At 35.5% G+C, this 14,896-nt stretch overlaps 1 protein-coding gene across 1 annotated transcript in view; it reads right to left on the bottom strand.

Annotated features, from left to right (window-relative positions):
* Nucleotides 1–14,896, bottom strand: part of DENND1B (DENN domain containing 1B) — a 244,586-nt gene that overhangs the window by 109,503 nt on the left and 120,187 nt on the right. The window contains exons 9-10 of the mRNA XM_077775092.1: nt 14,486–14,539; nt 11,977–12,087 (exon numbers count right to left, since the gene is read on the bottom strand). Of these exons, the coding sequence (XP_077631218.1) occupies nt 11,977–12,087; nt 14,486–14,539 (165 nt within the window). The remainder of the gene's footprint in view (nt 1–11,976; nt 12,088–14,485; nt 14,540–14,896) is intronic.

Raw genomic sequence — 14,896 nt, 5'->3', positions numbered from 1 at the left:
AAAACTACAAAATTATCCCAACTATAAAATATTCTTCCTTGAGCAAACTTCTAAAATTCTGATCAGTGATAGTTTTAAGAAAATATTTGGAAAGATAGCCATTTTAATAATGAAAAAAGGCAATATTTGTACATTTTTAATGTTTTTTATACTAAAATATTATTCGATATTTCATTCTCTTTCTTCATCCTATTAGGATGGCAAATTCTGCCACTTAATTACTAAAAAAAAAAAAATCAACCTAGCCTAACTTCTTTCCATCATAACCAAGTCCTTTGGAAAGTTCTAATCATCTCCCAAATGATCACTGCTTTATTAGCTTTTCCTAGCCAAATAACTCTAAATTTTTCTTGCTTCCTTGGTTCTTTTATGTATTCATTCTTTTAATGATTTTTACAGGTGGGGAAACTGAGGCTAAGTTAAACCAGTTGCCCAGGATCACACAATTGGTAAGTGGGACACCAAACATGTGCCACGCATTATTAATGGTACAGGAGGTGTAGCAATGACCAAAAGATACAAATATTCCTGCCCTTAAGGAGTCTGCCTTCTAGTCACCCTGTATAAACCACTATTATTGTCATACTAACCTCTCCTCGACCCTTTGATTCTCTATAGCTGTCACACTACACATGAATGCCAATGGCTTCAAACAAATTTCCATCACTACACGATCTTTTCCTATCACTAAATTTCCTGCTTTCTACTTCTCACTCTCAAAGTCAATTCAGTAGGAGTTTTCCTTTTCTGGAGAAGACCCAGTTACCTTTCCACTAAAATTTAAGTCTAATACTACAGCACTGCTCGAATGAATCTGCCTATCTTCTCTCCTCAAAAACTTGTAGATACTGGATTCTAAAGGACTATGGATTAAGATGTTCATGTGAATTATATAAAACTACATAATTTAGGCAATTATGTATGAAATAAACAGTACAGGGGTGCCTGGGTGGCTCAGTCGGTTAGGTGTTTGACTTCGGCTCAAGTCATGATCTCACGGCTCCTGGGTTCAAGCCCCGCGTCAGGCTTTGTGCTGAAAGAGCCGGGAGCCTGCTTCAGATTCCATTATCTCCCTCTCTCTCTCTGCCCCTCCCCCACTCGCACTGTATCTCTCAAAAATGAATAAATGTTAAAAAATTAAGAAAAAAAAGAAATAAACAGTACAACTAAAGAATCACTGCATTTAGCAGTTAGAAAGGACCTTAGAGATCACTTTTGTTCAATTTTTTCAGTTTTTAGACAAGAAACTTCAGGATAAAAGTTAAATGGCTTATATAAAGCAATCTAATTTTTTGGTTTAGTCAGGACTGAAGCACAAATCTTTAATTAGAAGATATTACTAATATAATCACACTGCACCTATATCTGGGGGATAATGTTTTAATAACCATTAAATAAATCCAATAGGTTGATGCTATTTTTTTTAACTATTAGGCATCTCTGAAAATCATAATTTAAAATGTCTGTTACCAGGCACAAAATAAAACTGGTTGCAAACCATCAATACATGTTAAAGCAATAATCGCCATTGCAAAGCAATCACAAAGTTCTAAATCTTTATAATTGGGATTAAATAACTCATAACTCATAATAATCTATAATTAAATGAGGATGATTAATTATACATATATATTCTAATATTTAAAATGTATATAATATTCCCATATAAACTTAACATACATATATGTATATTTAGCATGCAAATCAAAGATACGTAAGTATATGTATCTATATATGAACAAATGTATAAGCAGCTATATGCATGCGAATATTTATAGGCACACACACACTTATTAAGTTACAATGTACTGATAATTAAATGACATTAAGCCACGGCCATTATAATAGCAACTAAGTAAATACCTGGTAAAGAGATTTGTCCTTTGTGGGTCATTCTATACTTCTCCCTCTTCCTTACCTACTTTCAAACAGACTCTACATGTAACAGAAGTTTCTTTAAAAGTGTTTCTAAAACTCAACTTCATCTTCCTCTATGGTCATTGTCCTAGTTCAAGAGCTAGTCATTCCTTGCTTTTTTATTACTGCAACAGCCTTAAACTAGAATCCTGTTAGTAGGAATTTCCCTACCCCATTTTTTTCTTCTATAATGCCACCAGTGTTCTCTTTCCCCAAATAAAACTGGTCATATTATGTACCTCATTTGCCTCCCTACAATCTGTTGGATAAAATCTAAGCCCCTTAATTTAGCAAACATGTTTCTTCACAATCTGGCTACTGTTTATCTCTCCAACTACATTAGGTAGCACAGCATTTCTCTCTCTCTCTCTCTCTCTCTCTCTCACACACACACACACACACACGTTAAACAAGTAAATATTTCCTACACAAAACACAAATTCCTTTCAGAGAACCAGTGTCATACTGAAGTCTACTCCTGAATCTACTACGCTCCCTCTCACATTTTCCATATTAGAGTTTTTACCACATTGGCTGGCCGTGGTTCACTTGACACTATAGAATTTATTTTTTTTAGTTGATACTTATTTATTGATATTTATGATTCTAATTAATAACTTTAAAATTCCCAGTACATAATACCTGGTGAATAAAAATATGCATCAATGCACAAATGAATAAATCAATACTGTTACACTTGATCTTTGGAAAACTTTACCAATGTTAAATATTTCCTTCAAAATAAAGGTCTTTCTTCTCAAATCGTTAGCTATTATTTACTCTTTTCATAACGCTACTTTATCGCTGTAGGAAATCACAATAAAATATCTGATTCATGGAAGCTTTGCCTTTAAAATATTGCCCATTAACTCCAAATTCACTCTTTGTTACCTGTAATGATGGCTCTGTGCCCTTGATAATTTTTTCTTTTCCAGATAGCCTCATGTCAGTAGAAGACACTGTAGACTTTGTCGGTACAGGGCACTGGAGACACACTGCAGGAGGAAAGTATTTTTGCTTCCTGCTCCAGTGTGCTCTCAGCGGGGATCTGACAGGGCCTGTGCTTCTCCAGGGTTTGGCTCTGGCAGGGCACCCTGGCCAGCAATGCCCAGCAGTAACACCTGGGAGCTTCTTCAGCAGGTTTTTGTTTTGTTTTGTTTTTGAGAGAAAGAAAGAGGCAGAGTGCGAGTTGGGGAGGGGCACAGAGAGAGGGAGACAGAATCCAAAGCAGGCTCCAGGCTCTGAGCGGTCAGCACAGAGGCCAACGTGGGGCTTGAACTCATGAGTATAAGATCATGACCTGAGCTGAAGTTGGATGCTCAACCAACTGAGCCACCCAGGGGTGCCCCTACAGCAGGTTTTATAGCAGAATGCTTCTGGTGAGATATCCCCCCATGACAATCAGCTAGCTACCTGGTGACAGGTTAATTACATTGGAAGTCGTCCTTCATGGAAGAGGCTGAAGTCTGTCCTCACTGGAGTAAAGGATCTGGGTAAGGTCTTCTCTGACTATAATGTTTCTGCCAGTAACCAAAATCATTAGATGCACAGAATAACATGTCCATCAGCATGACATTCTGTACAGCATTGAGTCTCATCCAGGTATTCATTTAATAGCAAAATAAGTAAAGCTATGGGCTCAGGCCTATTAAGTTAACTAGTCTTACCCATATTAATAACCTAGAAGCAACTAGCCTAATTGAATAGTAGAACAGCTTCCTGAAGATTCAGTTGTGGTGCCAGTCGGGAATGATATCCTGAAAGGGTAGGATTCTACTTGACATGATGCAGGATATGCTTTAAATCAGAAAGCATTTTATGGTGCTATTTCTCCCACAGCCAGAATACATGCGACCAGGAATCAAAGGGTAGAAGTGAGAATGACTGTCTCGTTATTATACTTAATAACCCATGTGCATAAGTTCTATCTCCAGTCCCAGCAGTTTATAAAGAGCTCTTTTGACCTGGAGATCTTACCTCCCAATACAGAAATACTTCCATGTGAACTGGAAGATGAGATCGCCACATAGCCATTTTGGACCAATTATTGTCACTGAACCAACAGGCTAAAATTTGGGGTTAATCTAATAGCTGGAGTGATTGATTTCATTAACCAAAGGGAAATTGAGTTGCTTTTACACAAAAGAGGCAAAAAGGACCATGTATGGAACCAGGAAGTTCTCTGGGGTACCTTTTAGTATTTCTATGCCTAAGAATAAAGCTTAATGGAAAACTATAGCAATAACACACCAAAATATGCAGAGGGACCCCTGGGTGGCTCAGTCAGTTGAGGGTCTCACTTCAGCTGAGGTCATGATCTTACGGTTTAGTTCATGAGTTCAAGTCCCGCATCAGGCTTGCTGCTGTCAGCTGACAGCGCACCTCGGATCCTCTGTTCCCCTCTCTCTGCACCTCCCCAACTCATGCTCTCTCCCTCAAAAATAAACGTAAAACAAGCAAAAATATTGTGTATTCAGATCCTTTTGGAGTGAAAGGTCATATCACCACACCCGGTCTAGAATCCAACCATCTGAGGTTCTGGCTAGGGTGAGGGAAATACGAAATGGCTAATGAAACAAGGAAGCCATAAATACCAGTACTGTCTCATGATCAGTTACAGAAACAAGGAATATAGTCGCTTTGCGTGTTTTTCATTTGCCTTTCACATGCACATGTTCATTTTTATCTGCTTATTATTTTTTCTTCTACTTCCCGTTTTTATTTTACATATAGGTTGTTGGTGATTAACAGAAATTTAAATGTGACTGCAGCTGAATAATTACAATGACTCCTGGGACTGTGCTTTCCGTCATCTGGGGAAATGTCTACATTGGTAAAAAGGATAGCTCTATCTTAAAGGACGATATATAGATTTGATTTGTTGTTGCATAGGAAGGACAAATGTGTACAGAAGGGTTTAAATGGAAGATGAGTATCCAAAGGGGTGAACTGTACCAGTTACCCATTTACTGCCTAACTTACCCCCTTATTGTCTTATCTATGAAAATGAATCTGTGCCCCTTAGCTATTTATTCCTTTTAACTTCTGGCATGATATTAAGCTTTGTCAGGAGAGGACACTGAAGAGACATTTCAGGAAGAAAGGGTTTTGTTTCCTGGTTCCAGGGTGCTCACTCAGACGACTCCTGCAGAGCTTATGGCTTGTCAGGGACCTGGCTTCCTCAAGGCCCAGGTCCTGTAGCTCAGATGGCTACAAAGCCCCCGTGTAACAGGCAGCTCCTGTAGCACCTGAGTCCTACAAATTATAGTGGCCAGCACTCCCCACCACAAGCAGTTCTGAAGCAGTAGCGCCTCTGCCTCCTGCAATGCTTGCAGCCTTTCCAGAACCTGGCTGCTATAATGCAGGAAGCTTCTGCCTGTGGTTACTGCAGTGTGTAACTGTCACTAGTACCAAGCAGCCAACAGCTTCTCTTGGCACCACCCTCCCCTCCTTCAATGGCATTTCATGCGAGTGCCTCTAGTGAGACAACTCTGATAAACAGCATTCCCTCAGGTGAGCTCACAGCAGTGTGTTGCCAGCAAGGTATCTCTCTGTGAACAGATTCCACAGCACTCCTACAGTGCCTTTCTAGCAAGTTTGAAAGGATGATGTCTGTCCTCCAAAGGGCAGGTTTCCAACAAATTCTGCTAGTGTAGCACCACCAAAACTTCTAATGGGCCATCTAAATGAGCCATGGCTCTTCCCTCTTCAGTGAGGTCTAGATCTCAGGCCCAGACGGGGTTCCTTCCTTGGGTATTCTACCTCAGTCTGAATTCTAAGCTCAGTAGTGGCTTTATATATGCTATGCCTATATTCTTTGGCGTTCTCTTCACTGCTTGCTAGCCTCTCCCTTGTCACTCTAGTCCTTTGTCTTAGCTTTAAATTTTTTATGTTAAACTTTCCTTGATCAACATACTGTATATTTTCTCTCAGCTAATTGGACCCAGACTGATACAGACAGTTTGGCCTCATTATCTTACCTGCAAGAACTGTCTGATATGAGTCATGCACTCCATAAATGAGAAGTAGTTCACTGAATGAACGAGTAATCATCGTCATAAGAAGAAAGCACTAGGTTTTCTACCTAGGACTATATGAAGGCCAAAGATACCAAACCAAGTTCCTGTAGAGGCCAAACAAGAGTCAACATAGCAACAGAAATTAATAAACCTGAAAAGAGTTCAAGATGTACTAAAGTTCTTCCCTAAGGAATTATAATTGTGGCACAGACTTTTTCAAAAATTAAGATTCTCTAGTAGAAAATGGCTAAACACAAATCTTTTAAAAGACAAAGCCTACATGAAAAGTAGCCTCTAAGTTATAAACTTAGAATTTATGAAATCTTTATTGCTATTATTATTACTACTATTACTTAAAGAGGCAAGTGTCAAAGGGACAATCAAACAGACACATTTTTACTTGTCAAAAACACAAATTTCTACTCTGGCATTTTTAGTATCAGATGGACACTCTCTATTTCATAATACAATTAATAAAAATGTTATTTTAAAAACTTTTTTCTGATATCCACAATTTAAAAAATTAGTTTTAAATATACAAACACACACACGCACACACACACACCATGGTTCTAAGCTGCAAAGAGATAAATATCTAATACAAGTCTTCCACAAACTCACTAGTAATTCTAACTTGACAGAAAGTATGTGGTAAGTAGTACAGTAGTTCAGGGATGAAAGAATATAATGGCAGTTACTGATAGAAATTAAACCTCTGAAGAGCAAACCAGATTTTGGAAAACATTCAGAGGGATGAAGACGGAAGAATTCAAAACACATTTGAAGAAGACCCAAAAAAGTGCAGTTTCGAGCACGGACTCAAAAATCATTGCTAGAAAGCTACTATGTATCAGCACTGTCCTAAGAGGTAGGCTTACTGTAGTGACTGGACCAAGTAAGGTCCCTGCCTCAAGTTTACAGAAAGTGATGATGAAGTTAAAGAGCACGCGGCTCAGAGTGTGCACTGTGTAATTCCAGGCTAAAAGGACTCCTCCAATCATCACCATCATTTTATGCTAATGGAGATAATGCTAACATGCAGTGTAAACATCTGAAAACAGTATTTGTGGGAAGCGACAACTGCCTGAATTAAGACAAGCTGGAATGGAGTGCAGGGGTCACAGAAGAATGGGTTGAGGAGGAAGGATCTACAGAACTTAGGTGGGGGAGGAAGATGAGACAGAGGGGAGGATTCCCTCAATCAGCCCCTGAGCAGGATAAGGAGATTATAGGCAAAAGATGATGTGGTCCATTCAGGACATACTGGGTGAGGTAGCCAGTGAGTTACGCTGAAGTATAGGAAAGGTCATCAGAAGAGAAAACCTTGCCTATCTGCAAAATGGAAAAAAAAAAAAAAATTGTACTGTGTAAAAACATAAATATAAAAGGTACGTTTAAAAATAAACCCATTGCTCTCAATAGTAGTTTTACTAAGGAAAGAGAAACAATACATATATAATTGTTCAGAGGAGCGGTATGCATGTCAAATAATACATTGGTAAGCAGAATTCTTAACCTACAGTTTCAGCTGACATAATTGATTGCTATGGGCTTTGGGAAGAATTAAAAATCTAAAAATTGTTCCTAGAATATGTCTCCCTGAAAGGTCTTGATAACAATTTTGAAGTGCACTATTTTGCTTCAGCTTTAAAAACACAAGGCGTGCAAAAATACACTTCAACAGTCTTAACTAGGAACTAGACCTGGATAATCTTTATTCTCCCACCAACTGTTCAATTCTTAATCTCTAGAAACATTCTCTGAGCTTCAGGTTTCAGATTAAATGCTGATACAGGTGGTACCATTAAGAGACAAATCAAGAATATGTAAAATCCAGATGGAGAGGTTAAAATCCTCCGGATTCCCCTTCAGTCTAAACCTATAAAATCTACATTTAATAGCTGATTTTTCCAGAGACCGTAAGATTTCTTTTTGCATACACCCTTGATGGAATTAATGAGAGAAGGAGAGAAAAGCATATGCTTAAATGCCTGGGGGCAACTAGAACAAAGGAAGAAATTCCAGTTTATTAACACAATTCCAATACTCATAGCATATTGCTTGCTCTCAATATTCCAGAGAGAACTAGCACTATACAATCCAATCTCTGTAACTAATGTGCTTATAGGCTTTAAGAGGGTGATATTTACCAGCTAAATATTGGTCAAAATAGTAGCTAACATTTAGACATCTGCTTTAAAGGGAAGCATCTCTTCCACCTGCTTCTACAGGCCACAAAGATACACTCTAGTTAACATATTACTGACAGGATGATGAGAAAGCTCCTGTCAGATGCTGGCCAGCCGGGTGTTTGAGACAAAATACACAGCCCCAGCTGACTAGTTAAAGAAAGTCTGGTGAGGTACAATTATAGAGGCATATGACAAGACTTCATGCCTGACTGATTTGAGAACCAATGACATGACTTTAAACAGCAATCTTCTCTACCTCTGGTCACAAAACAGCAATAAGTCAACTGATTTACTCTTGTAATATCATGATTTATTGCTTTGCTTTGAATACATGAGACTTTGGTGTGATGTTCTGCTAGTCTACTCAAGATTCACTTGGGGCTAAAACATCTAGGACCTGCCTACAGCATGTATAAAATCAATGTTCTTGTTCAGGATTACCAGGAACCCTTCTGTGTGTAGTTGATAATGTATATACCAATAGAATAAACACTAACTTGTTTATGTCCCAATTCATAAAACTTAAACACAAAAAAATGTAATCATGGGTCCTAACAAAGTCCCACGCTTTAGTGGGCAGGGAGATGGGATCAATGGATGATGGGGATTAAAGACGGCACTTGTGGTGAGCACCGGGTGTTGTATGTAAGTGAGGAATCACTAAATTCTACACCTGAAGCTATGTTACATATATGTTATATAACTGGGTTTTTAAAAAAATTGAAAAAACAAAACAAACAAAAAAATACAACACTTCAGTGGGGAGGGGGACTCATTAAAAGTGTAAAAATGTAATACTACTCTTGACACTTCTGCTAACATATTTCAGAATTATTTTTTTTTTATTTTCAAGTTAATGTCTATAAATTACAAATTATAATTTTAACTACAAACATCACCTAATAAAAGATCTTTAAGTTAGCTGATTTCCTCCCAGTGAATCTTCACTAAAACACCTAGCAAGCTCTAAGGTTGACAAATATGGTTCTAATAAAATATGAGTTTTATTAAAGAGTAAACTCACACAAACAAAATTCCTAAAGCTATTAATAAAATTATAGATATAAAGATGCGTTAAGTTACACGTACTCTTCCAATAGTTAAAATTTTGGCTAGGATTTAAAACATGAAAAATGAGTAAAACAGAATTTCTTGCATTAATACTAAATACAGTACAGTCTTCATGGTATATAAAATGAGAATGTAAAAAGCTTAAAAGTCAGTCAATTCATTGATACTTAACTATTCCTTGGATGTTTCAGAGGTTTTACTAAATTCTTCCTAAAATATAGTTTATTTCTAATTTGTTATAAAACTAGTCTTTGACCTTAAATGTTACTATGCATGGAATTTACAGCAGAAATAGAAATAGATATATGAATTTTTCAAGATAGATTTAAGTAACACAGCTTCCCCCACATAAGGGTAAGGAGACCATGAAAGCAAGCTTGAATTATGTTTCTTTTATCAGTACTACTGCCCCAGATAATGAACTAAAACGAAGCTGGTAACTTAGAAGTGACATCCCCATCAAGTTTTCATGAATTGTCTTAAACAGTTGGTAAAAGTTTCAAACATAAGAAACAACTCCCTGAATAATACCAAGCCTTTATTAAAATAATTTTATTATTTAATTCAAATAAAGTTAAAGGGTAGGCATGTTCATTTTTACTCTAAACTGCAGATCTAACCTACTATAAAATTATAGCTTATAATCATTAGAATCATTAGATTCAATCATTTGAGTCGACATTGAATGTTATGCAGATACAATTCTCAGCACTCCACATATATGTATATTATGTATGTATATATACGTATGTGTTTCTATAGCTATAGAGACAGACATAGAAATATCTCCTTAATCTTTACAACAATCCTATGTGATTTATAACTACTATTACTACCATTCTCCCAGTTTACATGTGAAGAAACAGAGTCACAGAGAGGTTATCCAACTATTAAGAAGTGTTTACAAATTGCAATAAAGAGAAACACCAATATTTTATAATAATCATATACTCAGATTTATTTCAAATGTTTTTGTAAATAGGGAAGCATATATGTTTATTCACATAGCTCTCTCCTGTACTTTATTTAACCTCTGCTCAATACTACCTCATTAAAGCTTTCCATGACCACCCTAGGTAAAATTGAGGCCTGCACCTCACCTTCCACCCTACACACACACTCTCTTTATCACTTATCCCTTGGTACTCACCATAATAAGACATAATAGCTATTTTTATTCATTCATTTCTTTATCTGTTTCATCAGTTCAATATAAGTTCCAACAGTGTTTGGACTTTACTTTGCTTACTAATGAATTCTTAGTGCCTAGAAAGTGCCTAGCATATAGTAGGCTTCATGATAAGAATTAGTTCCTAGGCCTCTGAGACAGTTTGTACAATCTTTTTAATCTTCAGGACAATATCCATATAGAAATATTATTTATACTCTTGAAAAAAAACATGTTTAAGAAATAAGAAGGAAAAGAACAGGGAGAAGAAAGAATGGTTTTATTTCCATGGTAAATCAAAAATAGAAAAGCAAATATATAAAAAGTACCAAATGATTCAGATTAAATTTTTCAGTATCATTTTAAGAAAATGCAAATGACCTGCCAGGACTTGTGCTTGTTCTCTGATTGTACTACATTACATCAGGTCTCCACACGTAGTCCTTTAAATATATATAATGTGTTTTTCAATATGTAGTGTATTTTCAATTTTTTTTGGAAAAGTAGGTATATCAACATTGTAATTCAAAATCTCAAAACTGTATTTTTTCAAATAAAGGGTAATGGAAATAAACCAAAATTAGAATCAGGACACTCAGCTTCACTACCTGCTTGTAATTAGCTATCTGGCCTTTAGGTGACCATTTAAGCCTCTCTAAACATACATTTTTTCATTGTTGAATACTACATAGATATCCTACAGAATTCCTAAAACTGCTTATAATGTACTAAAACTTTATAGAACAAAGTTTTTTTATTTCTACTGTGGGAGAATGAAACATAAAAAGATTACCTTATTCTTATCAAGTAACCAAATTTGTCAGGAAGCAAATTCATACAACATTAAATGTTTTTAATAAATATCTTGTTCATTACTCAAAATTACATTTATATTTATGTTAAACATTTTAAAGTAAAATATGACAATTTTAATACTTAGTAGAAAAAAGTTACAAAATCTAGCAAAATACTTTTGAATATTTCTCTCTGACCCAAGAGAACTCTTATTCTTACTGCCTTTACCACAGTAATGAAGACCTTCCAAAAGAACATTTCAGTGAGTAGCATAAAACCTGTGATTAAAAAAAAAGAATGCTACTTTGACTTTTAAGTTATTATCAGCCTGAAGAGCTCCTCCAAATCAGAACTATTATAGAATCCACTCCCAAACCCCTACTTGGCAACAAAGATGAATCTACCTATTACCAGGTTAGGATAGCAGCTATTATCATGGCCCCTTGATTTCTTTCAAGTAGTTCCAATGGAAAAAGCCACAAGTGAATAATAAAGATCTCATAATAGCTCTTAAGAATTCTTTATATGGTAGAAGGCACTAAAATGAACTCTGGAGAGTTAAAAAGAAAAAAAAAAAAACCCTCTCATCTCCTGATAAGAAAAAATAATTAACCTGACTTAATGCATCTGAGAAGGCCTTCTATAAATCAGACTTTTGTATTTCAAGAGCTAGATTAAAACCATATATCAAAAAAGTATGTAGATATTGTCTTGTAAATACACATAGAACATTTCTAAGTCTGCAGAGGTTCGTAGGTCTTTTTGTGAAATGCTCAATACATTCCACTTAAAAGGAGAAGTGTGAAGTACTTACAGTGCTTAATTTGCTAGAGGTAATAATGACGCGCCTCTCATGTAACATGCTGGCGTACAGTTGCAGCATATTATTCACATCCACGGCAACAAAATATTCTGTAAGATTTCTCTGTACAAGTGAAGAGTGATTGTGTAAGTTATAGCTCATGGTGATTATGAAGGAAAATATTTTATACATTTACCAACAAGTCTTAAGGTTCAAAGGAGGTTGTTATTAAAAATGGTATTCATTAAAATAATTAAATGTAATACTATTCTGCTGCTACACGAAGCACGTAACATTCTATTATTATTTGAAACATAATCCTACCCCTAGGAAAATGTTTCTCAGAGGGTAATCAGAGGATCACACATTTTCCACTCCCCCTTCCCAAGTACTTCTAAAAGAAGCCCATTTCCTAGGCCCCCACTGTAGACCTGCTGAATTGTAATCTTCAGGGTATGGCTCCAAGAATCTGTTTTTTAAGAAAGTATTCCTGGTAATTTTCATATACACTGACTGAACTTTGAGAACTGCTGTTCCAGAAAATACATTTGAGTCTTTTTATGTTTGTCAATCACTTGGCAGACAGCATCATTGTTGGATACTATGTACTATGTACAGGAACCCAGAGGATGAGATGGGTTCATAAAGCAGATCTTTGGTCCTTTATTAAGGAAAATCCCTTTATATCCCACAACAGACCTGCTCTATGCTACCAAACCCAAACAAATCTTGGTGTTAGCCTAATTTGATTCCTTGATTTAATACTTTATACTATTTTCCCCATATATGAATAAAATTGGGATAAACTACATTAACTTCAATATTTAGATCCTCTCTTTCTTAGTTTTTAACTTCTGTACTCAAACTTAAGCATATCAGAAAGTTATAAAGTAATGAAGAGACTGAATAAGATATGATAACCAACTGAAACTGTGGTACCAAGTAGACTATGACTTAGAAGGCCTAAACTTTTTCAATTGGGCAAGGAAACAAGAAATCCAATTGTTTCTTCACTTTCCAAAAGGCAGAAATTCTACCAGGACAAACGAGCAATGGCAGGGCACATAACAGAAACTATGAGTGAGTGATGCCGAATTTAGTGGGGAGAAATTCATTTGTTGTTTTCCGTCTCTGAAACCTATCTTAGCTTCAAATTCAACTCTTCATATACAAAATCACTTTTATGGCATTTAACATTAGTATTTTTCCTATAATATCAAAGAAAGTAATTTCTAGATGGAAAAATACTTCTCAACATAGAATGCTGTGCTAATAATCTATTTAAGGCCCATATTCAAAACAGCTTCATCTAGTCTTTTCATAGGACTTATCTGGACTCATCTGTACTAAATATACCACTGACAGTCTAGGTTTGATACTGGAAAATTCACAACTGTCTTCCCAGATGTCACTCACTCATAACCCATGTACTTTTGGTAAACACTTAGTAGGTCTGAAAACATTTTGGGAAGAACAGTAGAGTCCAAAAAATATAAAAGTATTTCTGGAATTTTTTTTTCCTACTGATGTATCTTTTACTGTTTATGGAATTATTTCCACTGATTCATTGTTATCTTTCCAAGGGAAGTTAAAAAAATTACCTAAGAGAAAATTTCCTTTTCACACAGCCACCAAAAGCCTGTCACTTCTACCTGACATGTAAATCTTTCTACAAAATATTAATTTGTAATAATTATTAAAACACTGAAAATATTTCTAATATGACTACATTATTAGGCTCTAATTAAAATACAACATTTAGCAATCATTTCTTCTAGTACCCCTAAAGGCCTACAAAATCTATATCACTTAAATTAAAATCAAGGAACCAAGCCCAAAACATTAAGATATTCATAGAATCATACAAGTTATCTAAAATAGTACAGTCAGTTCACTAAAGAAACTATGTGTGAAATATTTCCCATTGCCAGTATCATTCCTCCCACGAAGTAAAGTCATCTGAGATATTTTCTTCTATCTGATCCAGGGGTCTCAGGATGTCACTTATTACATATGATCCTACTAAACCATCTCATTGGTAGAAACAGTTTTTCTGATAAAATTTTCCTTACCTACACCCAGATATTAAGGGATTAAAGTAGCAGACACAATAAAGATGAAAAAGGGATAACACCATTATTACTTATTTCTTCATTATTTCTAATAAAAATGAATAGTTAAAATGTATTCTATTTCTCTATACAGAAATTCTTTTTTAAAAAAATTTTTTAATGTTTATTTATTCTTGAGACAGAGAGAGACAGAGCACAAGCAGCGGAGGGGCAGACAGAGAGGGAGACACAGAATCTGAAGCAGGTTCCAGGCTTTGAGCTGTCAACACAGCCTGATGCGGGGCTTGAACTCACAAACTGTGAGATCAAGACCTGAGCTGAAGTCGGACGCTCAACCAACTGAGGCACCCAGGTGCCCCTCTCTGTAAAGAAATTATTAAATGGTGAGATTGAAATAAATAAAATTCATAATATGCGTGGCATAAAAAACATAGAAAACAGAAACTTACACTCTCAGGAATTGTTGGGAGTCCTCTTATATCTGGGGCAATGAAGTAGGAATGCTAATAAATAGAAAGAAATCACATAAGAAAAGTAGAATTAAAATTCATTAGAATTATATATACTTTGAGAAAAAATTAAAAAAAAATACCAACTAAATGAATAAACGCCGAGGATTAACATTCAGGATTTGTTGAATTTGAGAGATTCTTCAATAAGACAGCAGGTTTATATGAGATTGAACAATAACTTTCTCATACAAAGAGTTAACTGTTCATTAAAACTATTTAATTTCAAAATTCAAATGAGAATCCTGGAAAAAGTTTATCAAGACAAGAATGTATATTACTGAAAGATATATATGTGTGTGTATATATATATGTGTGTGTATATATATATATACACATATATATATACAT

The sequence above is a fragment of the Crocuta crocuta genome, unplaced genomic scaffold (assembly GCF_008692635.1).
Source record: "Crocuta crocuta isolate KB4526 unplaced genomic scaffold, BGI_CrCroc_1.0 scaffold207, whole genome shotgun sequence".
NCBI lineage: Eukaryota > Metazoa > Chordata > Mammalia > Carnivora > Hyaenidae > Crocuta > Crocuta crocuta.
Note: the sequence above shows the minus strand (reverse complement) of the source record. Positions and strands in the feature narration are given on the sequence as shown.